Genomic DNA, 26,025 nt, shown 5'->3' with positions numbered 1-26,025 from the left:
AAAATCAATATTTTTATACCTTCAAAATATGCTACATAACATTTACTGATACATTACAATTATAGCCTGTAGTTTCAGATTCTCTGTCATCTCATCTTCAAACCCGACTGGTCCACTTTCGGTTCACCTACCCTGCAGCACCGCATTCGTATACACTCACACTGGGACCGATTTGAATCCGTACATTAGCCTGTGATGGAGGAAAACCCACGCAGCCATCTGGAGAAGATATAAACTCTACACAGGCAATGATCAGTCGTGGAATTCGGGGCCAGGTTGCTGGGTCTGTGAAACGGCGGCGCTAAATGAAACAGCACTGGGCTCTTGTTTAATTATGTCTTTATTTGTCTTTATCTACTTATTTAGACAGTAGATGATAACGAAAACACGAAAAGATAAACCTCCATTGCCTTCGCTGGTATCACACCCATCAAATAAACGTAACGCCATACACTCTGGCTAAATAGTACACAAAGAAGATGATGAGAATACAAGTAGAATGATTGCAGAGAAGGAAGCGAACGAGAGGGTGGAAAACCACAAGCGCTCGGTCTGTGCTCCTCTAAAATAGAGAAGTGCTTCAAAACGACTCCACCAGCCGATTGTGACAATATAAGACATAAAATTAACGCATATGTGAATGACCAGAATTCCGAAACATGGCTACACTGGGATTGTCCGTTTCAGATTAATTCAGATACAAAAAAAAAAACAGACTGGAAATCATCAGACTGGAGAGTCACCATGGAGATGACGATATGGTGCAAACGGTCTCTGCCAAAATGGAGGCACTGCCGGCGACAGAGATGCTATAATGATCAAAAGAGTGACTACCGTAAAAATAAAATTGTGATAACTGGAGACCTAACCAAATAAATACCTCATAAATAATGATCAAAAGATACTCCCTCGTAATTAAACTTCAGTTTTAAAATTTTATTCCTCCACTGGGAAGGTGGCGAAAAAACGGCTCCTCAACAGCGCAAGTGCGGCACCTGAACTGCCGGTTTATATTGCTAGACGTCCAGGTGATGTCAGCGCACAAGATCTCACGCACGCTTCAATAAATTCATCTCAACATGATGCTTATTATAATCGTTCATGCATTTTGTATTTGTAATGGAAACAGAACCCGCATCCCGTCCAGGGCTTGTCCTAGCTTTGTACCTGTCTACAGGGAAAAGCAGCGCCTCTTCATGACCCTGTCCTGGACAAACGGGTTTTGAAAACGGACGGATTATTTGTAGCTAACTCATTTGTCCTTTCAAGCACCTATGAGGATTTCATTGCCACTTCTTTAGGCATACCTTTACAGAATAAAATTGCAGACTTGATGTGGGTTGGACCCCGATATTTGCATGGAATACTTTCCTTCTGCGATCTCTTTCACTCCAGCCTTATCCCTGAATAATGTATGTCCACTAATCAGTTACGGTTCTCACGGCCAGACACGGTGGCTGGCAAAGGTACCGGCACGCCTTCCCGCTAGCGAGCAGACAGAACAGAATGTGCTTTTAACCCAAATCAATAACCGGCGATGACCGGTGAAAAATAACGGCGAAGGAGGAAGGTCCACCCTTACCCAGGAGAGTATTCGTAGAATGGTCTGCGGCTGCTTGACAAAGGCGACGGGATCGAAGGCACCCCCGGCTCTGCCAGCTCCAAACGACCCTCCTGCTTCCATGTTGATTGCAGATCTGCCCCACTGCGCCCTGCGCTCCCAGCTCGGTGCCACAGAAGAGGTTGGGCGGGCGTGTGTACACACCCCCTCGCCTCGCCTCCGACTGCCGCTGCTACTCCAGCGTTCCCTGCAGGAACGTCGCGAACCACACCTCTCCTGTCGGCTCGCAGACTATCTCGGAACAGCGCAGCACAGCGCAGCGCTCCTGTTTTGGACAGCCGACTGAAGAAGCAACACCCCTGTCTGGACGGGGGCGCGTGTAGCTATCGCGAGCGCGCCCCAGTCTCTGAGCCTATGAACGCGCGTGCAGTGACGCGCTTTGATTTAAGAAATACGTTCGAATGTAGCGGCTTTCTTTTATTCTACTGCACCTTTTCTGCGGTTATATTCCCATCATTCAATTCGGGTGCATGTAAACAAGATTGCACTTACCACGTTTTGTGAAAGTTCGAAGTACGTTGATAGCTAAAACATAATTTTGACAGTGTTAGATTTTAAAAGTTAACGTCCTGGAAGAATAAGCGGCTTACTCTGGGACACCCGGTAAATTTGTGGCGGAGGCTGAACTTCCAATCTTGTGGTTTTCATCTGACAATATTAGATTGCCTGTCGTTGAAGGGGTGAGGGAATGTATGTGGTTCAAAGCAGTTCAGCAAACAGTCAAGACGACGGACACAAAGTTACCAGGAAAGAACCTTTCAGAGTCCAAGACTGCCATTATAAGGAAAAGGATTTGCATCACCTGCATTCGGGAAGTATTCAAACCCCTGCATTTTTCTCACATGCTGTTACGTTGCAGCCTTGTACTAAAATCGTTTACATTAATTGTTTCCCCTCATCAAACGACAGTCGGTGTTTCAGAATCACGAAGTGAAAAGGATTTTAGAAATGCTTGCAAATTTATTAAAAGTAGAAAACTGAAATATCACATTGACACAAGCATCCAGACCCCATGCATGATACTTGAAATTTGGCCCTAGTGCATCCCATTCTATTGATCATCTTTGAGATGTTTCTATACCTTGCTTGGAGTGCACCTGTGGTCAGTTCAATTGACTGCACCTGATTAGAAAGAACATCCACCTGTCCATCGAAATTTCCACAGATTAGCAAAAACCAAACCATGAGGTTGACAGAATTGCCAGCAAAGCTCGGAGACAGGATTGTGTTAAGGCACAGGTATGGGAAATGATACAATACATTTTCTACAGCATTGAAGGTTCACAAAAATTCAGTGGTCTCTATAATTCTTCAATGGAAGAAGTTTGGAATAACCTCAGTTCTACCTAGAGTTGGCTACCCAACCAAACTGAGTTATGGTAAGAGAGGTGACCAAGAACCCAATGGTCACTCTTGATGAGTTCCAGACAACCTGGGAGAAACTTTCCAAAAGGACAACCATGACGATCACTGCAACACTCCACTGATAAGGCAGAGTGGCGGGCAAAAGCCTCTTCTTTAGCAAGCCCCATGGAAGCCCATTTGGACTTTGCCAAAAGGCACCTAAAAGACTCTCAGACTGTGACAAACAAGATTCTCTAGTCTGATGAAACCAAGATTGAACTGCTTGACCTGCAGTTCTAGGTGTCATGTTTGGAAAAGACTAGGCACCGCTCTTCACCTGCATAATACCATTCCAAAGGTGAGGCAGGGTGGTGGCAGCATCATGATGTGGGGATGTTTTTCATCAGTAGGGACTGGGAGACAAGGCAGGGTAGAGGAAAAGTTGAACAGAGCAAAGCTCAGAGATAACCTTAATGAAAACCTGTTCCCAGATCATGCTGGAGCTCAGATTTGTCAGAAAGTTCACCTTCCAAACGAACAAAGCAAAGATAACACAGGAGTGGCTCATCTCAGGGACAACTCTGAGAACGTCCTTAAATGGCCCATCCAGAGTCTGGACTTGAATCCAATCGAACATCTCCAGAGAGACCAGAAAGTTACTGTCCACCGAGCTTGACAGGACCTGCAGAGAAGAATGACAGAGGAACCCCAAATCCCACTCATGCAAAGTTTGTCACCTCAAACTCAAGAAGACCCCAGGCTGTAATTCCTGCCAAGAGAGCTTCAACAAAGCACCAAGTAAAGGGTCTGAATACTTACTGTCAATCGGCTAGTTTCTTTATTTTCAGTAAATTTGCAAAACATCCAAAAGTCCTGTTTTCCCTTTGGCTTTCTTGGGTATTTGGTTTTCGCTTGATGAGGAAAAAAAATTAAATTATTTTAGCATCAGGCTGCAACATAAGCAAATGTGAAAAAGTGAAGGGGTCTGAATACTTTCTGAAGGTACTTTACATTAATAAAAATGTGGTTTACAGTGGTGTGAAAAACTATTTGCCCCCTTCCTGATTTCTTATTCTTTTGCATGTTTGTCACACAAAATGTTTCTGATCATCAAACACATTTAACCATTAGTCAAATATAACACAAGTAAACACAAAATGCAGTTTGTAAATGATGGTGTTTATTATTTAGGGAGAAAAAAAATCCAAACCTACATGGCCCTGTGTGAAAAAGTAATTGCCCCCTTGTTAAAAAATAACCTAACTGTGGTGTATCACACCTGAGTTCAATTTCCGTAGCCACCCCCAGGCCTGATTACTGCCACACCTGTTTCAATCAAGAAATCACTTAAATAGGAGCTGCCTGACACAGAGAAGTAGACCAAAAGCACCTCAAAAGCTAGACATCATGCCAAGATCCAAAGAAATTCAGGAACAAATGAGAACAGAAGTAATTGAGATCTATCAGTCTGGTAAAGGTTATAAAGCCATTTCTAAAGCTTTGGGACTCCAGCAAACCACAGTGAGAGCCATTATCCACAAATGGGAAAAACATGGAACAGTGGTGAACCTTCCCAGGAGTGGCCGGCCGACCAAAATTACCCCAAGAGCGCAGAGACGACTCATCCGAGAGGTCACAAAAGACCCCAGGACAACATCTAAATAACTGCAGGCCTCACTTGCCTCAATTAAGGTCAGTGTTCACAACTCCACCATAAGAAAGAGACTGGGCAAAAACGGCCTGCATGGCAGATGTCCAAGACACAAACCACTGTTAAGCAAAAAGAACATTAGGGCTCGTCTCAATTTTGCTAAGAAACATCTCAATGATTGCCAAGACTTTTGGGAAAATACCTTGTGGACTGATGAGACAAAAGTTGAACTTTTTGGAAGGCAAATGTCCCGTTACATCTGGCGTAAAAGGAACACAGCATTTCAGAAAAAGAACATCATACCAACAGTAAAATATGGTGGTGGTAGTGTGATGGTCTGGGGTTGTTTTGCTGCTTCAGGACCTGGAAGGCTTGCTGTGATAGATGGAACCATGAATTCTACTGTCTACCAAAAAATCCTGAAGGAGAATGTCCGGCCATCTGTTCGTCAACTCAAGCTGAAGCGATCTTGGGTGCTGCAACAGGACAATGACCCAAAACACACCAGCAAATCCACCTCTGAATGGCTGAAGAAAAACAAAATGAAGACTTTGGAGTGGCCTAGTCAAAGTCCTGACCTGAATCCAATTGAGATGCTATGGCATGACCTTAAAAAGGCGGTTCATGCTAGAAAACCCTCAAATAAAGCTGAATTACAACAATTTTGCAAAGATGAGTGGGCCAAAATTCCTCCAGAGCGCTGTAAAAGACTCATTGCAAGTTATCGCAAACGCTTGATTGCAGTTATTGCTGCTAAGGGTGGCCCAACCAGTTATTAGGTTCAGGGGGCAATTACTTTTTCACACAGGGCCATGTAGGTTTGGATTTTTTTTTTCTCCCTAAATAATAAAAACCACCATTTACAAACTGCATTTTGTGTTTACTTGTGTTATATTTGACTAATGGTTAAATGTGTTTGATGATCAGAAACATTTTGTGTGACAAACATGCAAAAGAATAAGAAATCAGGAAGGGGGCAAATAGTTTTTCACACCACTGTATGCTGTGAAAATTGCTGCATTAACTATTTATTCTATTAATAATAATAATAATAATAATTCATTACATTTATATAGTACTTTTCTCAGTACTCAAAGCGCTATCCACACAGGGAGGAACTGGGAAGCAAACAAAGTGGGCATGCTTATTTGCAACAATCATGTAAAACTTACCAGGATAGGTGGCTTTTATAATTTAGTTGAGAAGCATTTGTAATCAGACTTTAGGTGAGTCTACTTCCTTGTATATTGGGATCTGCTATTCTGCCAGGGCTCACATCCACACGCCATACTGCTTTACCGTACGCGAGTCTCACACCAACACACCTCCATTCCTTTGAACCATGTGCCTGGTCCAAATTATTTAGGAAACAAAAAAGAACTGGAAACAAAATAGGTTCTTTATGTAGTGTTTTGGCTCCTAAACTGGTAATCAAAACATTTTTAGCTTGATATTTTAAGAGAAACGCCAGTAGAAAGTTTCAATTTTCAGGATAATCCCTGTGAACGTTAAAACACTTGAGTCCCCAAAGCCTTTCAATGTCACTCAAAGTCATTGTGTCTTCCTTATGTGTAGATGACCTGACATCTTCGTCACTCCCAACAGCAAGTGTGACAGAGTTAGGGCTCCAGAAATTGGGAACTACTGGTTGGTACACAGGACTGGGTTTGGAGAATGAGATGCGGGTGACATCGTTCCAAATCCAGAGTTTTGTGGAGTAAAGTTTGCAACCCACGTGAGGCGAGCTGGCCACTGTTAGAAAGCAAATGGGAAATGGATGCAGCTTTCCTTTTACCTTCATTGAGCGTCCCAAATGTCAGCATAATTAGCATTCTATTGACTGGTCACGTGAATGGAGTACACTCTCAAAGTCATACAAAGTCGTGCACTGGCTTGGACCTTGAACTGCTCTGGAGTTACAGAGAGTGTTTTTATTGTTTTCATTGTTGTATAGGTGCTGGTTCATAACCAGTATTGAAATTCGTCTTAAATTTCTTCCCATCTGGACTTATTAGTTTGAGATTATTCTTGGAATGCTAAGGGACGTGATTGTTTTATTTCATTATTCAACATTAGTGGTTGCTGTCTCATGCACCATCACTTTTCAGTTCACGGTGTGGCAGCCGGCTGGCGTCCATGCCCAGCCAGGATGCCCCTGCACACTATATTCAGGGGGAGCAGCCCTGGACGCTGCAATACCGCCCTCTGGACACTAGATGGCTGCCCCCTTGGGGTGGAGCAGTGCCTCAGTTTCCCACAGGGCTCCCTAGGAATTGGAGTTGGGTGCAGCCCTGTTGGGTCCCGCAGGCACTGCCAGGGGGTGCTGTGTTTGGGACTCCTGAGCCCGTGTGGGCAGCATATACATCAGACCCGGAAGTGCAGCCAGAACTCGGTGATCAAGCACCTGGAGCACTTCTGGGTGAACTATAAAAGGAGCCCGTGACCACCACTCAGTGGCCAGAATCGGGAGGAAGAGGTTGCCTGGGAGGAGTGGTGGTGCTGCAGAGGAAGGATTGGAGTGGTCTTCAGTGCTTTATTTGGGACTGTGTTGTGGCTGGAGGGATTATGGGGAAGACGTGCCCTCCAGCTGAAGAAAAATAAAAGTGCCTCTGTGTCAGTCTGTGCCGGGTCGGGCGCTATAGAGCGCCTTTTACACTGGCGTAGCCAGCAGGATTCCGGTCTGTCCATTTGGACCGGGACCTGTGTTAAAAATGGTGTGAAGGCTCGGCTATGGCAAAGCGACCACCACTCAGCGGCCAGAGTCGGGTGGAGGAGGACAAGGTTGTTGGGGAAGAGTGGTGGTGCCAGAGAAGAGAAAGTGTGGTGGATTAGTGGTGTGCCTTATTTGGGGCTATGTTGTGTCTGTGGGTACGAGGAAGGCATAGCCCACAGACGAAGAAAATAAAAAGTATTTCTTTTATTTTACACGTGCCTCCCATGTCCAATCTGTGTCAGGTCGGGCACTATATAGTGTCTTCTTACAACGGTTATAATTCATTCCACAGTTGGAAAATCCAACTTTTAAGGCCAGATAAACCTTGCAACAGCTTTAAGAGACATCCTTGCTGTAAAGGAATTCTGCAACCTACTCTGCCCCTCAGAACATGAGTATCTGATCTGCTTTGGTGAAAGTAGGAACTTAAGCCAGCAAATTTTTAGACCATACTCAACTCTAAAGGCTATCACAAAAGCCTTAAGGGGACTTAAAGGAATTGCATTGGAATCCCATGCGTCCTCCTCGTACATTGGTCAACACCACCAAGAGCAAACCCGTTTCATTTTCTCTTCACTCTGTTCACCTCAGACTACAAATATAACAGCAGGTTGTGTCACTTGCAGAAATTCTTAGATGATTCTGTACTTATGGGGTGTATTGATAAAGGGGGATGAGACAGAGGAGAGGAGTCAGGTGGAGACCTTTGCTTCTTGGTGCCAAGAGAATTGTCTGCATCTTAACACCTGAAAAAAACAAGGAATTGGTTATTGACTTTCACCACATCAAAGAGCCTCCGTGTTCAGTCACAATGCAACGAGTGGATGGAGAGGTGGTCCACTCCTAAAAGAACTTGGGGGTCCACATTAATGACAGGTTGGATTGGTCTCTGAACACAGAGGACTTCTATAAGAAAGTTTCTTAAGGAAAAAGACCCTGCTCTGCCCTGTGTTCCTTTAATGTGGGAAGCGACATCTTCTATAACACTGTGATGGCCAGTGGGATTTTCTACGCCGTGGTGTTCTGGGCTGGAAACATCACTTCAAGACAGGCCCAGCAAATCAACAGGCTAATTAAAAGTGCAGGCTCAGTTATCGGACACACTCTGGAACACCTGGAGGTCGTAGCAAAGGAGAGAATTAAAACAAAAGTGAGTGCCATTATAAACAATGCTGCTGTACATCCTCTTTGTGACACACAAAGGACTTTCAGCCAACAAATTATTCAGCAGAAATGTGTCAATAAACATTATGGAGCTCCAATGGCAATGTGCCCTTACAATGCCTCACTGCGACTGATCTCTTATCTTTAGCCAATTCTGAAGGTTTTTCTACTTTTCCTGTAATTCTTGTGTGTGTTCGAGGGGGGTGTTGTTTGCTGTTTTTCTTAGGCTTCTGCAAAAGCTAAATTCACCTCTTGGGACAAATAAAGTGCTATCTTTCTATCTCATATACTGTACTTACTATATATATATATATATATACACACATACACAGTTATATATACACCATCTAATGCAATTAGTGACTACAGGTCGGCTACACCTTATATCGATAGTACTGGTATAATTGTGCCAGTCTATGGCAAAGCCCACTTTAATGCACACACAGGCACTTGCCCAATTTGGAACTGCCAATTATCCTACCACATATACAACAATCAGCCACAACATTAAAACCACCTACCTATTGTTAGGTCCCCCTCGTGCTCCCAAAACAGCTCTGACTCATAGAGGCGTGGACTCCATAAGACCTCCGAAGGAGTCCTGTGTTATCTGGTATCACAATAGCAGACGATCCTTCAAGTCCTGTAAGGTGCAAGGTGGGGCCTCCATGGATCGAACTTGTTTTTCCGGCACATCCCACAGATTACAACTGGATTGAGATCTGGGGAATTTGCAGGCCAAGTCAACACCTAAACATTTTGTCATGTTCCTGAAACCAATCCTGAACAACTTCTGCAGTACAGCAGGGTGTATTATCTTACCAAAAGAGGCCATTGCTGTGAAGTTGTGTACGTGGTCTACAGCAGTCTTTAGGTAGGTGGTGCATGCAAAAGTTACATCCACATGAATGCCAAGGCCCAAGGATTCCCAGCAGAACATTGCCCAGAGCATCAAACTGCCTCTGCCAGCTTGCCTTCTTCCCATAGTGCATCCTGCTGCCATCTCTTCCCCAGGTAAACGACACACACGTCAGCTGTCCACATGACCTAAAAGAAAGTATGATTCATTAGAACAGACCATTCCATTGCTCCATGGTCCAGTTCTGACACTCGTGCCCACTATAGGCACTTTGGTGATAGGGTTCAGCATAGACACTCTAACTGGTCTGTAGCTACGCAGCCCCATCCACAGCAAGCTGTGATGCACTGTGTGTTCCGACACCTTTCTCTCACATGCAGCGTTATGTTTTTCAGTAATTTGTGCCATTGTAGCTCCTCTGTGGGATCGGAGCAGACAAGCTAGCCCTCGCTCCCCATGCACATGAATGAATCTTGTGTGCCCATGACCCTGTTGCTGGTTCACCAGTTATTCTTCCTTGGACTGCTTTTGGTAGGTACTAACCACCGAGTGCCAGAAACACCCTACAAGGCCTGCTGTTTTAGAGATGCCCTGACCCAGTTGTGTAGACATCACCATTTGTGAAAAGTCACTCAGGTCCTTTAGCTTGCCCATTTTTCCTGCCTTCAGCGCATCACCTTCAAGAACTGAATGTTCTCTTGCTGCCATACATATCCCAGCTTTTAAAAAGTGCCATTGTAATGACGTAATCAATGCTATTCACTTCTCAGGTCAGTGATTTTAATGTTATGGCTGATCAGTTCATCTTACATATGCACAGGAAAAACAAAATACACGGAAATCTGTGCAAAGGGTTTAAACACATCATCACAATGTATTGACTGGTTTTCACCACCTGCCATACCACATTGCTTACTGACAGAATATTACTGTATATACTACATAATTTTATGTTAGTTAGCCAATAAAAGGTGTCATTTTGCTTGGCTTTTCTCTACATAATTTCATAATTATTCTTTTTCTATTATTTACTGCATACAATTATGTTGTTCTGATTAACAGTTTTATAATCAGTATAAACAGACACAATTGATATTAACATCAGGTTAAACAAAAAATATAAATAAAAATCATTTTATATACAGTATCAGCTGCACTTCAATAGTAGACACCCAATCAGACTCCCTGTACAGTATTAAATTATATAACAAAAGGTTTCACTAAATGGGAAATACAAAAAGACAAAAAGATCATTCAAGGCAAAGTTCACTAATCATAAAATTGCATATGCAATATATACTGTAGGTAGAGAGACGAGACACACACACACACACACACACACACAATCTTCAGAATATTGTGAATGTAAGTTTAGGGTGTCAAATTCTATACAGCCGTTCACAATGTAAATGAAACATTTAAAGTACAGTACTCAACAAACTTTGCTGTTACCCCTGATTTTTCAGAAATTGTAATCCAACCTGGCAAGCATCAATGAAAGTGATTTCAATTAATGATAAAAACATTTGTCACCAGTTCTTTAATCAGGCATGTTTTACTATGGAACGTCAGTCACATATGTGGAAACATCAAGACAGAAACTGTTTAAAATGTTTCTAAACAGAAATACATTACTTGTTTATAAAAATGCTGCCTACTTTTTAATCACAGTAAGTGAAATCTGGAACTTGAAAGCACTGATAATTTTAAAACCACTCATTACAAACCTGAGATATGTACAAAAATAAATCAGATTACAAAAATTACAGGCAACATCCAGTGGAAAACAGAATAGTGTTTCCATCATTGCAGGTCTGAAGAACAAGACACGCAGGTTCTTTTTTTCTGTACAGTAAATTTAATTTGTCTCAGTCACAAGATCCGTCCTTCCAACCATCTCTCCATCTCTCATCCACTTTGGTACAGTCAAATTCAGGTTTTCCTAATCGTAAGTTGATTTCATTATGGAGAGTGCACATCCACTGAGAGAAATTGTACCGACTGCTGGTGTCTGGCTGATTTGATTTTAGCCTAAAGACCCAAAACAATATAATAAAAGAAAAAAAAAAAAAAAAGTTCATTGTTTTTATCTGGCAAGATCAAGAAATGGGTGTGGTTTCCTACAACAGATGTTTAATATTAATATTAAGATCACTTCTACCAAGCCTACTGTATCTATTTAAAACAAATGAACAATTTTTAAAATCACTGTGACCCATTTGATGGCCGGTAAGCGCTCTTAACATAATACATAAATAGGAATTGTTTTAAATAAATGTGCTAATTTATGTTAATTAGATCTCTTACTCTTTTCATTAAGAAATAACAGGTCCAAACTCTGATATTTTTATTTTTAAAATCTCTGGCCACTCAGTCTGCAGCAGGTCAGTACGCAGCATGGGCAGCTCCCTTTACAATGGTAACTGTTCCAGTGATTTGTTAGGTGTAACCTGCCTCAAAACAAGCGAGAGTTAGCAGCATTTTGATGATATGTGCTGTTTTGCTGTGCCATTTTTGAATGTTTATTTAAATCTGATTCAGTTTAATCTGGAAAATATTATTTGGACAATAATAAATTAAACAAAAAGTTTGGAAATAAATAAAATTACTTTTCTCGGAGGTAGATGCAAAATATTAAAAATGAGGCTTCACCCTTAAGCTTAAAATACAGCAACCATCTTTGAGATGTATGTAAGAAAATGCAAGTCAGCCAGCTTTCCTATGCACTTTATGACCCTAAGAAATTCGTGTCACTTTCTGGTTTGCGTTGTTTTTTTTGTTTTTTTGTACTTAAACTTTATGTACCTGAGACTTAATACTTGGTTTATTTTGGATCAAAATCAGAAGAATAAAATGCAATTCACTATTTTAAAAGTTGGGACTGACTTGTTTATGAATGGCAAACTGTAAAAAATGACTACAGAAAACACACTGAACTGTATATTTGGGGACACAAATATTTCTTAATAGCTTCTAAATATTATGTTGACTTGCTCATTTATAAACCCCACACACTCAAATTAAAAGCAGTGGATGAACAAAGTTATGAGTGTTACAGTGGAAAAAAAATTAAAATTGGTGTTTGTGAAGAGGGTGGCAGAGGAGCAGTGAGCAGAGTCGCCACGTCACAGATCTGGCATCCGAGGCTTGAATACTACAGATGGATGTTTCAGGGAAAACATGCAAACTCCACACTTCCTCCAAAAATGTGTGGGTTCAGTTAATTGGCAATTCCAAATTGGCCTGAATAGGAGTGTGTGCTGGAATAGACCCTGCGATGGACTGGTATACTCTCCAGTGTTGTTTCCAACCTTGTGTCTAGGGGTGTCATGATTTGAGAATTTTATGTTTTGGGATTGTGATGTGGAAGGCATGGTGGCACAATGGGTGGCATTTCCATCTTACGGATCCAGCATCCTAGGTCCAAATCCCACACCTGGCTGTTATTCCTATGAAGTTTGCACATTTTTTCGATGTGTGTGTTTTTCGCCACCAATTTCAAATATGTAAAGGTTAGGTTGACTGTGATGGACTGAAGCCCTGTCCAGGGTGCTGTGTCCTGCCTTGTACCTAAATGTTACTGGAATGGACTCCGGCTATCCATGACTCTGAACTGGATTACATGGGTCATTTCCCAGTTCCACTCATAAAGCCTTACTTGCACACAAGTCTGGATCACAGCCAGGGCATGATATTGATGGTATCTGTCAGACTAGTAACCCTGGCAGTATCAACAGAGCTACTAAATGTTTTCATCGTAAAGGAGTATCAATGAGAATTATGTAAAAATCCCCATGCTGTTATTAGTTCAGGTCTTTTATGCCACTGACAAATCTATAGGAAAGGTAGCACAACAAAATCATACAGGACAAAGGACTATAGTTTGCTCTGGTAAGCTGAGCTACATAACACATTTTTATGTTTATATGACAGTGCTACTCCAAATAGTCTTCTTCAGCAGCAGCTTTTACCACCTCAGCTTGTACAGACAGTGGTTCTCTCTTAACTTTTTGTGCTTGAAGGTTTCCTTGTATTCCCTTAGCGGCTTTTCTTTTAAGGATGTCTCTATTACGCTTAGGTGTCCGCATGCAGCTTAAGGCTGCGCTGTGACTGTAACACTATAAATCTAGCTTTGAGAAGTTCTCAGGAACTTATTTTACATATTTATGCCACAGAACAACAAGGACAGTGATAAATATTTAAGGAAGAAGGAGCTGAACAATAGTCTGGTACATCATTTTGTTTCCTTTTTTATTTTTATATTTTTTTAAAACTGTGATTGCTTTCAACTATTGTGACTATTTTTAGTTTCATAAGGTTTGCTTGTAAACTGAAAATCTTCATTTATGGACTCATGCTCATATGGCAAATATTTTAACATTTTAGTGTCTACACTTGACTAATTATAATATATCTCAGTGGTTCTAAACCTGTGGGGCAGGCTCCCCTAAGGAGGCGTGAAGTAACAAAAAGGGGGGTGCAAAGATGTGAAAAAAGAAAACAAGAATCGAAAATATTAAAAATACATCTATTGAAACCAAAACAAATTAACTTGATTTTAAAAATTGTTCTGATACTAGAAAAATAAATATAGAGTTAGATAAATTGTCGATAAAAGTTAAGTAGGTATAATAAAATACGCATCTATATCATTAATTAAAAAAAGATAGATAGATAGATAGATAGATAGATAGATAGATAGATAGATAGATAGATAGATAGATAGATAGATAGATAGATAGATAGATAGATAGATAGATAGGATAGGATTAATAAAGTATCTATCTAAGGGGAAATTCACAATACATTGAATGAAATCACTGACTAATAAAACTTCAGAATTAAAAATAACAATATTGACTATTGAGTATGTATTGACTATTCAGAATTCTCATTAGAGATATTTATAATATACTTTATGATATACATAACTGATTGACTTTTCCCCATTGACTTATATACCACCTTCAATTTGTGATATTCAATGACAATCTGAATGACACATTTAGAAGATAACCATAACTAACCACAACCATAACCAAAATAAAGATTACATACTGTACAGTATATATTTAATTATGTTCAGAATACTTAAATGTACCTTTTGGATATTTATAATTTAAACACATTAAAGATAACTACAAGTGTTATTTCAACTAGTCAAATTTCAATTATAAATCTCTCTAACTAAAAGTTCCATAGTCCATGAGAAAAGCGTGTTAGTTTTCATTAGTTGTAATACAATTACAGATTTTTTCTGACTAGTTAAAACAACAAAATAGGATTTAGTAGGATTTAGCACAAGGCATGTAATGTTATAATGACTTGCTAAAGATATCACTATGTGGTTGATATAGTTCGAGAAATATGTTCAGATTTAATTAAAGAACTGTTTTGTTAAAACTTAGCCTTGTTAACTACAAAATACAATTTTTGTTCACCTTGATATTTGTCTGATATGTTTTACAAAAGGGACCCACAGTGGCAACACTGCTACATCTTGCAACAAAGAGACAAAAATTCACCTCCCAAGTGCTCCCTGTGTGTAGTTTGCACATTCTCCCCATGTTTTTGTGGGTTCCCTCTGGGTGTTCCAGTTTCATCCCACAGTCCAAAAACATTTAAAATTGGTGAACTGGTATTGCTAAACTGGCCCTAATGTGTGCATGTGTATGCTCACCCTGCTATGGACTGGTGCCTTGTTCAGCGACTGTTCCTGCCTTGTGCCTGATACTTGCTTGGACAAGCTCCAGCTTCCCCACAACCCTGTCCTGGACAACTGGGTTAAGAAATGGATGCATGGCTACTTTACAAAAGGACTGGTCTATTTTTCAGCCTGCTAGTCTATTAAGCCCACTAAATTTATGTTAAATTCTACCCATGACAGCTGATGTTGCAGTGATGTACATATTTCATCTGCATCTGTTACTTTAATGTCTGTAAAAGACTATGAAGTACAGTGGAACACAGAGTCACAAACATCTCAGACCACGTACAAATCGGGTTACGACCAAAAAGTTTGCCAAACTTTTGCATCTGTTCACGACCACACACTCGGGTGACGAACAATTTAGTTTCCCTTCCGGTTTGTACGCGCCGATGATTTCTTCAGTCTATCCCTGTGCAGAGAGAGAGACAGAGAGAGAGGGGAGGGCTGGCCGTATAAGACCGAGAAGGCAGTTAAAGAATGCACCGGGCTTGTTTTTAAAGCGACTGATTCGAGCATTGTTTTAACCTCGTTGTATTTAATGAAGACTTTTTTCTATTGGATTTTAACCTCCACTTCAATTCTGTTTACAGCAATTGGTTCGTAGCGTGCATTGTTGCAATGTTACTTTTCTTGGTTGTTTATTAAATTACGGGTTTTCAAATTTTTCCCTGTGCTTAAAAAAAGTGTTTACAGAGAGCGGTTCGTAAGGCTATAGCGTGAATTCTTGCAATGTTACTTTTCTCTGTTCAAGGTTTTCTCAGTGTTATTCAATGTTTTTACATTTAGTTTACTATTACGCTGTGCATTCTATGGTATTATTAATTATTTTTGTGCTTAAAAAAAATCTTTAAAAAAATATATTTACATGCAGTTTGTACGGTCTGGAACGGATTAATTGTATTTACATACAATCCTATAGGGGAAATTACTTCAGGTCACGACCAAATCGGGTTACGACCAGAGTTTTGGAACAAATTACGGTCGTGACCCGAGGTTCCACTGTATAATGGAACCCGTTTAGTTTTATATGCTCTTTTTAAGTTTTGTTTCATTTTCCTTGACACCGTTTTTTACTGTGCATGGTGCATCCCAGTGACAAGCATAACTCCTAATTTACAGAATGCTTTGTTCAAATCAAGCTTAGGGTATTAACTTCTTATCTGAGGGATGAAAGAGCATGGACTCCATTGCAGTGTACAGCCTCTGTGCTGAATGTAATATTTGTAGTGTGAATTTTTCACATTAGTGATAAAGGGAGGCTGGGCTCACAATTTTTACATGATAATGACTGAAGCAAGAATTCATCTCCCCTTTGTGGTCTATCTCAGTATACTTGCATCTCCCATGCATCACTCCCTGCTTCATACCCACCTGTTCCTGTATGAGCACATAACTGACCTGTCCATTTACTTTACTGTATTCATACCCAAACTTGTAATATCCACCTGTATTATGATATAATTTGTGGCTTCCATCAAATGGTAAGTAAAGGTTAGCTATAGAATAATAAGTGATTATTGTTTTTTTTTCTTGAAAATCCCCATACTAATTCTGTCAGTTGTAGCATAGGAAATACAGTCTTCCAATATTAGCTAACAGCATGCCTAGCTTTGCTAGCTGTGAAAAATGATTTTTATACACAATCTATATATTAATGTACGTATGTGTGTGTGTGTGTGTGTGTGTGTGTGTGTGTGTATGTATGTATGTTCCAGCACCACTTCTGAACGGCTGGAGCAATTTTCATGAAACTTGGTACACATGTTTCTCATTGGTCGAATAAAAATACTGTACTGTAGGGTGAAATCAACCCTAACCCACCCCCTTCATCTTGCGGTCTTTTATGCATGTTATCATCTAGTTGACACTTGGAACGACCACCAGATGGCGAACTGGAGGTGACTGCCAGCATTCTTTATGTTTGAGCTCCACCGCACCCCTGTTGCTTTTGAAATTAAATAGAGTTGTCTGGTTCCGAGCATCAACTGGGTGATAACATACAAACAAGACTGCAAGACAAGCACATTAGTGACTCTTCATTGTTTCTTAATTTATTTTTAATACAAAACAAAAACAAAAAGAGGAATAACCTTGGAGGTCAATCATCACCACAAAAGCGGATAGTAGGTGTCATGTAGTATATGTGTGCCAAATTTCAGGTCAATAAGTCAAATGGTTTGCGGTCTACAGGTGATTTAAAATCCTGGACAGACAAATGGACAGCCACAGTAGCGTATTATATAAGAAGATTAATGTGTGCAGCCACTAAAAAAAAAAAAAGACAAACCTGGCTCTTAAATCTTCAGCGCATTCTTCACAAGGAAAAAATTTTGAAAACAAATTAATAAACTGTTTCATGTCCTGCTGTTGGCTGTTTGTGGGACTGTCAGGATAGTATGCGGCCATTGTATGAAGATAAGACCAAGTACTTCTGCCAAGTTGTTCCCGATCTAGTGGGCAATCCACGGGCTCATTTTTTTCTTCAGCTGGACTACCCTAAAACAAAACAAAGCACATTTAGCATCATCATTGAGTTTAACATTTGAAACTAACTGTGGTGCAACATCTTAAACTCAAAGGGTTTAATATTTTGCTTTGAGTGCATCAGTGCCTACTCCATTATAAATTTAAATGATACTGTGCTCTGAAAAACAAAACGTGAAAGAGTTTGCATGAGTGAAGTATAGTAAGTGGGAAGCAGGGCAACACAAACATACATTTTATATGGGGCCATGCGCTAAGTGCAGAATTCTACATTTTGATTTTTCTTCTTTGTTTTAACTCCTCTCCACATCTGCATTCCCTAATAATTCATGTTGAGCCTACAAACCAGACTATTATATTCCTAAAATACATGTTTATTAGTTCTGTACCTTACTTTATGTACTAGATGGAGATTCCGCTTAAAAGTATGGCTCTGAAGTGGCATAAGCCAACTAACAAAGATTATGCAGATCAACAAAGGGTACATTACAGCTCCCTACACTGTTGCAAGCAAACATGCAATTTTTGTTTGTTCCTCATCGTGTTTAAACTGTATGTGTTGTACAATACAGCTATGTTTAGATTAGCCTATGATTAACCATTTATTCTTGATCTTTCTTTTAGCTAACCTAATGTGTGGACAGAAATGGAGGATTTTGTGAAACAAAAGCATGTCATTTGCTGACTCTGCAAAATAAGATGTTCTAGAGATAATAAAGCTATAAAATGGCATATTTTGATTTCTGGTAAACACGATTTGTGTATGCCATTCTGGCTTTCTTGGTAGGTTTGGCTAATGTATACTTTTTTGTTTCCTCAACTGTGATGTCTTTTTGTTCATCCAAAGCAGCCAAAGATTCTCTCTGCCTGGGCATTCAAAGACATTTGTGTGGCCTTCACCCTCTAATTCACAAAGCTAGGGACAGATCTCATAAGAGGGACAAGATGTTAAAAGGGTCCCATAGATATAAAGCCAAACTAACAAAAAATGTACAAAAAAATTAAAAATTTAAAAATAAAGCAATTGGCAGTAACCTCAAGTTAATATAAGTAAAGAATAAAGAAATAGGAATACATCTGTCACAAAAACCATGAGAATCCAAATCAATGTATCTACAATTTCAGCCCAGTGTTACTTGCATATAGTTAGTAGTTTTCAAACCCGCTCAGTCCTGAACAGGGTCGCAAAGGGTGCTGGAGCCTATCCTAGCTAGTATAGGGCACAAGGCAGGAACAAACCCTGGACTGGGTGCCAGTCCATTGCAAGGCAAACACAAACACACAACCTCAACCAGACACTATGGCCAATTTAGTATTCGCCAATTCACCTAACCTGCGAGCCTTTGGACTGTGGGAGGAAACCCACGCATAAATGAGGAGAACATGCAGACTCCATGCAGGGAGGACCTGGCACGCAAACCCTAGTCTCCTTACTGCAAGGCAGCAGGTGATATCACTGTGCCACCCCTACTTATATACAGTCAACAGGAAAACACTGGGGCATAACAGCATACTTCTGCACTTGTATTTGGCTATACAAACATTTTCAAATGTTATGTACTTGCATAGCTTTTAGTAAAACTACATTATGTTCTTTCTCTTTTCTCAGAATTTATTGCTGCTTTTTACTATTCAAAACCATTTTAATATTTTTTTAATCAGCCAATAAACAATAAGCAGACCCAATCAATTAATAACTCAGACAGAAAATTGCCTAAATTTATTTACAATTAAATAACAAAGAAATTAGTATGCAGATGTAGTTTCCACTATGACTGCTAGATGGTGTGACCAGTGCTTCCAATACGATCCTTGGTACGTATCAAATATACATCAACTGGCATTGGCGGGATACATACGCTACCTTGGCTGCATTCAGGCCAGAAGCAGTTTGAAGTGATTTCATGACAATCTCCTACAAGGGGTTAAGACATGTCTGAGCTTCTCCTTAAGCATTTTGATACTTCACCTTTGCTAAAGTTTCCAACCTTCATTTTTTCCTTACTTTATACAATATTTCTTTAGGATGCAGTTTACGCCTCATTGAATTAGGGCATTTAGTAGTCCTATCCACACACTGATTAGATAGATAACTCCATAAATGTACAAATCAAATCATACAGTACAGCTGGAACACTAACCGGTTACACAGTTAGCTTGGGACATACAGGGTGTTAGATGACTTGCTGGTTATCGGTTCAACATTCCCATGAGCTTTGCCTTGCAAGAAAACAACAGTTCATCTATTATAAGGTTAAGAAGAAAAAATAATCTAGCACAGTAACCTGACCTCGGAAGGCTACAGTGCCTACTGGTTCTTGTTCTAATCCTCTCCTGAAGGTTGACAGCAGTCTTCCATATCTTCCTGTCCTCTGCATCTTGTTCCTCATACACCCACCGCCTGCATGTCCTCTCTCACCACATCCATAAACCTTCTCTTAGGCCTTCCTCTGTTCCTCTTGCCTGGCAGCTCTAACCTTAACATCCTTTTCCCAACATACTCAGCATCTCTCCTCTGCACATATCTACACCAACACAATCTCCTTCTCTTCTTTTGTGTACCAACCATCCAACTTGAGCTGACCCTCTAATGTCCTCATTTCTAATCCTGCCCATCCTTGTCAAACCCATTGCAAATCTTAGCATCTTTAACTCTGCCACCTCCAGCTCTGTCTCCTGTTTTTTGGTCAGTGGCACCATCTCCAACCCATATAACATAGCTGGTCTCACTATCATCTTGTAGACCTTCCCTTTCACTCTTGCTGGTACCCATCTGTCACATCCTGACACTCTTCTCCACCCTGCCTGTACTGTCTTCTTCACCTGTCTTTCACACTCCCCGTTACACTGTACTGTTGATCACAGGTATTTAAACTCATCCACCTTTGCTAGAATACCTTTGTATGCTGTCTTGGTCCTACTGACCTTCATTCCTCTCTTCTCTAGAGCATATCTTCACCTACAGCCTGCCACTGAATTCTTAGTTAATTCAGTACCAAATCAATTGATTTAAATTAAATACTCCGGATATTTGTGGTTGCACTCTAATAGATATCTAAACACTGTAACTTAGGTAAAAGGAATAAGTAAGTTTATTTCAACTGTCTGAAGCATTCTTGAGTAGTTTCCATGAAGGTAATCATTTATGGTAAATGATAAGAGTGATAACTTGCACTGGAGGCTTTTTCATAAAATAATTAAGAAGTCCAATAAATACACTAAATGGTCATAATACAGTAGCAGAAACTCCTAACACCACAATGGTAACCGAGAACTAATAAGAAGTAGGACCAGCCTCTTTCTTGAGAACTGCTTCCCTCCTTGGAATGCTATCATACAAGCCCTGAACTCTGTGTAGTGAAACAGTGCACCATTCCACAAGTTAAAAAGCCTTAATTTTTTTGTGGGAAGAAAGAGGTGAAAATCTGCTTCCAACTCCGTGCCACCGATCTTGTCATAAAGATATAATTATGTTTAGATGTGGTTATCGCAGATATCATTGGAGACATTTAAATTAATATTGCGGTTTATGAAATCAATCTTAAATCAGTATAGCAGTGTGTATGGGGGCATTGTCATGCTAGAACAGGGGAACTTCATGAGGGAAAGTGTTTGCACCTCAGTGTGCACCTGGTCCTGGATGTTATTCCTTGGACGTTATATGATCATGCGGGGCAATTGTCAGACCTCATCGTTCATACAAGGTGGTAATGGACATTGTGAATTTCAGGCATCCCTTGACTTCCTCCAAACATAATCCTGTTTGGATGCTGGAAACACATGAAAAATGACACATCAGAGAACAGTACTTTTTTGAATATTCAAGGGTGCAAGTTCTGTTCTTATTACATAACGTTATATGCATCATTAGGGATTGGCCTTGGATACAAGGATGTCCAAATGGCAGTCCTGCACTAATGTTGAGCTTTGTGAAGTTCATGCCAATTTTTTTTTTTTTTTTTGTTACTGAAAGTAGGTCTCAGAGGTGCTGATTCGGTTATGTGGTAATTTGTTATGCTGTGCTTTTGTGGCATTTAAGAACTATCCTGTTGCTGAAGTGTTCAACTATCCCTGTTGCTTAGCTTCATTTTCCAACCACTGTTTCTCCATACTGAGGCATTGTGTTCATGTTTGAAATATGTTGTCATTATTTTTGAAATAACGCCCCTTGCCACAAAAAGTATTAAGTTTTGTGACTGACGCACCTGCATGTCCGGCATCACTTTGACCTCTATGCCGTTTTGAACATTCACATATCAAAGCTATAACTGTCAGACCTGCTTCAAAGCTGGCAATCAACCTAATATGACTCATCTTTGTAGCTGCATTTGTAATTATAATTTTTTTACTTCAAAGTTCAACTCCCTTTTGATATGGCATTTTCATTATTTTATCCATATTCAATATCATGTGTTACAGGTTGAATTAATTCTCAGTACCAAAACACAACTAAGGTAAATTGGGATGCAGTGACTCCAAAAGTAAATTAGAATAATAATTATTCAAGAAGTGCATCTCACAGAAAGAATTCTCTTATGAATAATTAATTGGTTGCACAGAAAACACTGTATTGCCTCAAATGAGATACCTCGTCCACTCCTTATTACTTTAATAGCTCAGGGCATTATTCCATGTACATTCCAACCACAAAACATTACAAATTATTGTATTAAAAAATCAAAAATCACAAAAAATATAGTACAATACATACAGTAGGGTAAAACACAGACGGCAAAAAAGTGACTCATTCATTTAATAATCTTTTGAAGGTAACCACCTGCTTTAAGTTTGTAAATGTATAGTGTAAAAACCAGATTCAATCTGCGAGTGCTGCCGTCTAGCCCCAGCATCACTTGGCCATATGTTGTAGGAATGCCCTAAATTAACAACATTTTGGACAAACATTTTTACATGCTTCTCAGACACATTGCAAAGAAATGAAATCTTAGCAAGTGCAAAGTTTTTACACCAAGCTAATAAATCTTATTTTCCTTATTGTGAGATTTACTGACTGATCAAGGAATATACATTTAGTATTTATTTAGGTTATGATATCTTGTTACGTAAATTTTGCTTACCCCACTGGCAGATTTCTCTTGTTAAATAACAACAAAACAACTTTAATTTAGCAAATAAATAAATATGCCAATGGAGTAAGCAAAGTTTACTTGACAAGATTTCTTAAAATAATCGAAATAACGTTAAATACAAATTTCTTGATAAGTCAATACATCTTACAATAAGGAAAACAAAGCCAAATGGCTTGATATAAAAGCTTTTAATCGCTTAGGTTTCATTTTTTGTAGTGCAGCCTTGGTGTTATAGTCACTCCTAATCCATTAATGCTGATGTTTGGACTACTCCTGGATGGGATTAAAATGCATAGGGAGACATGGATTTAAATATTCTATACCACACTACTAGACTTATCCTGCTCAGTCAGAAAAATCCCAACCTTCCTTCTGTAACTTTATTTTCCATTCTGTTTAATCCCAAATTTCAAAACGAAAAAAATGAAGAATTTCTTTTAGAGGATATGTCAAAAACTTTTCTAAAACATAAGAATTCATTTATATTATCCATCCATCCATCCATTTTCCAACCCGCTGAATCCGAACACAGGGTCACGGGGGTCTGCTGGAGCCAATCCCAGCCAACACAGGGCACAAGGCAGGGAACCAATCCTGGGCAGGGTGCCAACCCACCACAGGACACACACAAACACACCAAGCACACCCTAGGGCCAAGTTAGAATCGCCAATCCACCTAACCTGCATGTCTTTGGACTGTGGGAGGAAACCGGAGCGCCCGGAGGAAACCCACGCAGACACGGGGAGAACATGCAAACTCCACGCAGGGAGGACCCGGGAAGCGAACCCAGGTCCCCAGGTGTCCCAACTGCGAGGCAGCAGCGCTACTCACTGCGCCACCCCATTTATATTATCTTAGAATAAAAAAGCTTGGCCTTTGATTGACTCTCATGCTATTAATATTCAAATGCATTGCTTGACTCACATTATTTTCCCTTTCCGTTTTGAATTTTGTTTTGCTTTTTTTCTCAATGTCATTATTTCTTTGATTGTGTCGAATGCCATGATAATGCTCTGTTTTTCGAAAATGAAATTAAAATACACTTTTAATAGTGCCAGATATTTTCAAAAATATGATCACGTTTCACCAATTTGCGAACATCTACAATCTTGTGCGATACCAAGGTCAAGCATGTCAGAAAAAATAAAACTATACCAACAACCTGGTGATGCCGAAAACAACGTCAACTCGGGGGAGCAAACAGAAAAGTCCACATTCCTTTCCTTTGCCCTCCACCTAACGCTAAACGAAGGACAAACCTGCGCGGTGCTCTGTTTCCTTTGCTCTTTGATCCAAGACTTAAAGTCCACGCAAGCCCTGCAAGGCTTTTTATTTTGCTGTTCCCCGTGTTGTGTGGTCTCGTTTTCAGATGTAACGTCTGGTATTGTAAAAGTAACACCGGCAGCCCTCCCAAAGCCCGTATCTCCCCCACCGTGCATCGCCATTTCGGTCGCGCGCAGAGTGACGTACGAGACACGTGACGGTGGCCTTTCATAAGCGTACCGGCTAAATGAGTACAGAATAACGTTCAGGTCAAATAGGTCTCGAAATGTACGCGTTTAGTTATTGCCATCACTGAGTGCACCAGAACTCAGAAAACAGTGATTTTTTTGTGTGAAACTGCTGCAATGTATGTGTAATTTTTATTATGATTAATATCAAATTATATTAGCAATATAATATATCGAAGTTTAACGCAAAGTATCTAACACCTTTACGTCAATTAACCTTGAAGCTATCAGAGAGAAAACAACTAAGCACTTTGGGAGCTTACGTATAAATCCTTTAGTATCAAGAAGCCCTCCAATGTACTGTATCGGCTATCCGAGTAGCTCACAGCTATGAAAAACTTTTATTCCTTTATATTTGCATCAGACGTGAAGTAACGCCAAGATGCCTACCAACAACTTCCGAACCCCAATTTATTGATTGACCCTTGCACCCCCATGCCCTCATTTGCTATATATTGCCATTGATTCATGTCTGTCTAATCATTTCCCGCTGATGGTGACACCTGGTAGGATGGCGAAAGCTTAGGAATAAAAACTATTTTAAGATACGTGATTCATTTGTTACCTTTGTGGACTACGACCTACAAATATGTACACCGATATCACAGACCCTCGCGTCCATGTATAATATATACTGTATGTATAGTAAATATATATGTATGTAGAAAGACGGAGAGATAGAGAGAGAAGCTGGTGATATTTTTATGCTTAGAAGGTCAGAAGGTTATATACGATTTTATTCTTATGTGTGTCCTTCATCAGGTGTGCAACTGAAAATGAAAGAGCAGGTGTCATATACATGAAGGAAACTGGGCAGATGAAAAAAGAAAAGATGAGAGTAGGTGAGGAAAAAGCAGCCATTATAGAAGATTAAGGGAGAGACTAGAAAGTTAGTTAGTCATTTAGACCTTCGATAAATATGTGATTCTGGGGTAAGAATGAGTTTAGCTTTTCCTGTTTTACTTTGACAATATATGCAGTAAATGAAGACTGTAAAATAATCTAAAGTGGTTAATTTCTACAAAAAGAATGACATTTAGCCCTATGTTTTTCCCCTTAATCTTCTCATTCCACAATAAGTCACAAGGAGTAGGGGTGTATTCCAAAACTTGGGAACCAGCCCTGGATGGGATGCCAGTCAATCACTGCCTTGTGGAAGAAAATCGCAATACCTGTACTGTACATATTAAAAACCAACGTAGGGGCGGGTAGAATTTGTAAACACTAAGCACTGTTGTAAGTCGCTCTGGATAAGAGCGTCTGCTAAATGATGTAAATGTAAATGTAAATGTACGCAGTCAGTGCCCAGCCATTGGGGTTTAATATCCCAGAAATTATAAAGCAGCATTGCTAGTTAAAATGACACGTGTTTAAAATGTTTTAAAACTGGCATTGCAATATAATGCAAATTTGTTTTAAAAATATATGATTTTATATCAGATTGTTCCTAACTGCCAAAGGTTACCTTTAATAAACAGGTCTATCCTGAGTGAGAGTGACTGCGGGAGAACACACGGGTGTCCAGCGATCCACTGTCGTCCGGTTCAGGGCGGCCCGCTCACTTGCGTTTCGTTCTTTCAGGGTGGACTCTCACTCCCCTGCAGAATATGCTCTTTCATAAAATGAAGGAATGAGTGGATGTTTTTATAAGTAGACATTGATAACCACACACAAAACATGTTAATTTTCCAGAAAATGTGAGGATTTCTTATTTCTGGTGAACACAACTTTTAAAATTAAAAGCTACAATAAAGCATAATCAATTACTGGCATAACCAAATAGTGGAGTCATTTACTTTTTTAAAAAATTAGAAAATATACATATAATTTCAAGCAGTGCCACAGCACGTTTCTGCAAACGCATTCAAGACACACCT

General features: G+C 39.9%; 2 protein-coding genes across 2 annotated transcripts in view; both read right to left on the bottom strand.

Moving 5' to 3' along the window:
* Nucleotides 1-1,926, bottom strand: part of syngr3a (synaptogyrin 3a) — a 30,371-nt gene extending 28,445 nt beyond the window's left edge. The window contains exon 1 of the mRNA XM_028814436.2: nucleotides 1,583-1,926. Within this exon, the coding sequence (XP_028670269.1) occupies nucleotides 1,583-1,684 (102 nt within the window). The 5' untranslated portion in view covers nucleotides 1,685-1,926. The remainder of the gene's footprint in view (nucleotides 1-1,582) is intronic.
* Nucleotides 1,927-10,902: 8,976 nt separating this feature from the next.
* On the bottom strand, nucleotides 10,903-24,114 carry gfer (growth factor, augmenter of liver regeneration (ERV1 homolog, S. cerevisiae)). The gene is made up of 3 exons (XM_028814437.2): nucleotides 23,897-24,114; nucleotides 17,350-17,558; nucleotides 10,903-11,383 (listed from the first exon to the last, which is right to left on the bottom strand). Exons 1-3 carry the CDS (start codon nucleotides 24,080-24,082, stop codon nucleotides 11,221-11,223), a joined length of 558 nt encoding a protein of 185 aa, XP_028670270.1. The 5' UTR covers nucleotides 24,083-24,114; the 3' UTR covers nucleotides 10,903-11,220.
* Nucleotides 24,115-26,025: the final 1,911 nt, after the last annotated feature.

This window comes from Erpetoichthys calabaricus, chromosome 11 (genome assembly GCF_900747795.2).
Source record: "Erpetoichthys calabaricus chromosome 11, fErpCal1.3, whole genome shotgun sequence".
In the NCBI taxonomy this organism is placed as follows: Eukaryota; Metazoa; Chordata; class Cladistia; order Polypteriformes; family Polypteridae; genus Erpetoichthys; species Erpetoichthys calabaricus.
Note: the sequence above shows the minus strand (reverse complement) of the source record. Positions and strands in the feature narration are given on the sequence as shown.

Bases quoted from the DNA above. Each gene is read 5' to 3' on its own strand.
- gfer (XM_028814437.2), bottom strand. From the start codon at position 24,082: ATGGCGATGCACGGTGGGGGAGATACGGGCTTTGGGAGGGCTGCCGGT. The intron at 17,559-23,896 runs GTTTGTCCTTCG...GTTTTGTTTTAG, and splicing joins GGAAACAGAGCACCGCGCAG to GGTAGTCCAGCTGAAGAAAA. The intron at 11,384-17,349 runs GTTTGTCTTTTT...TTGGGTCTTTAG, and splicing joins GCTGAAGATTTAAGAGCCAG to GCTAAAATCAAATCAGCCAG.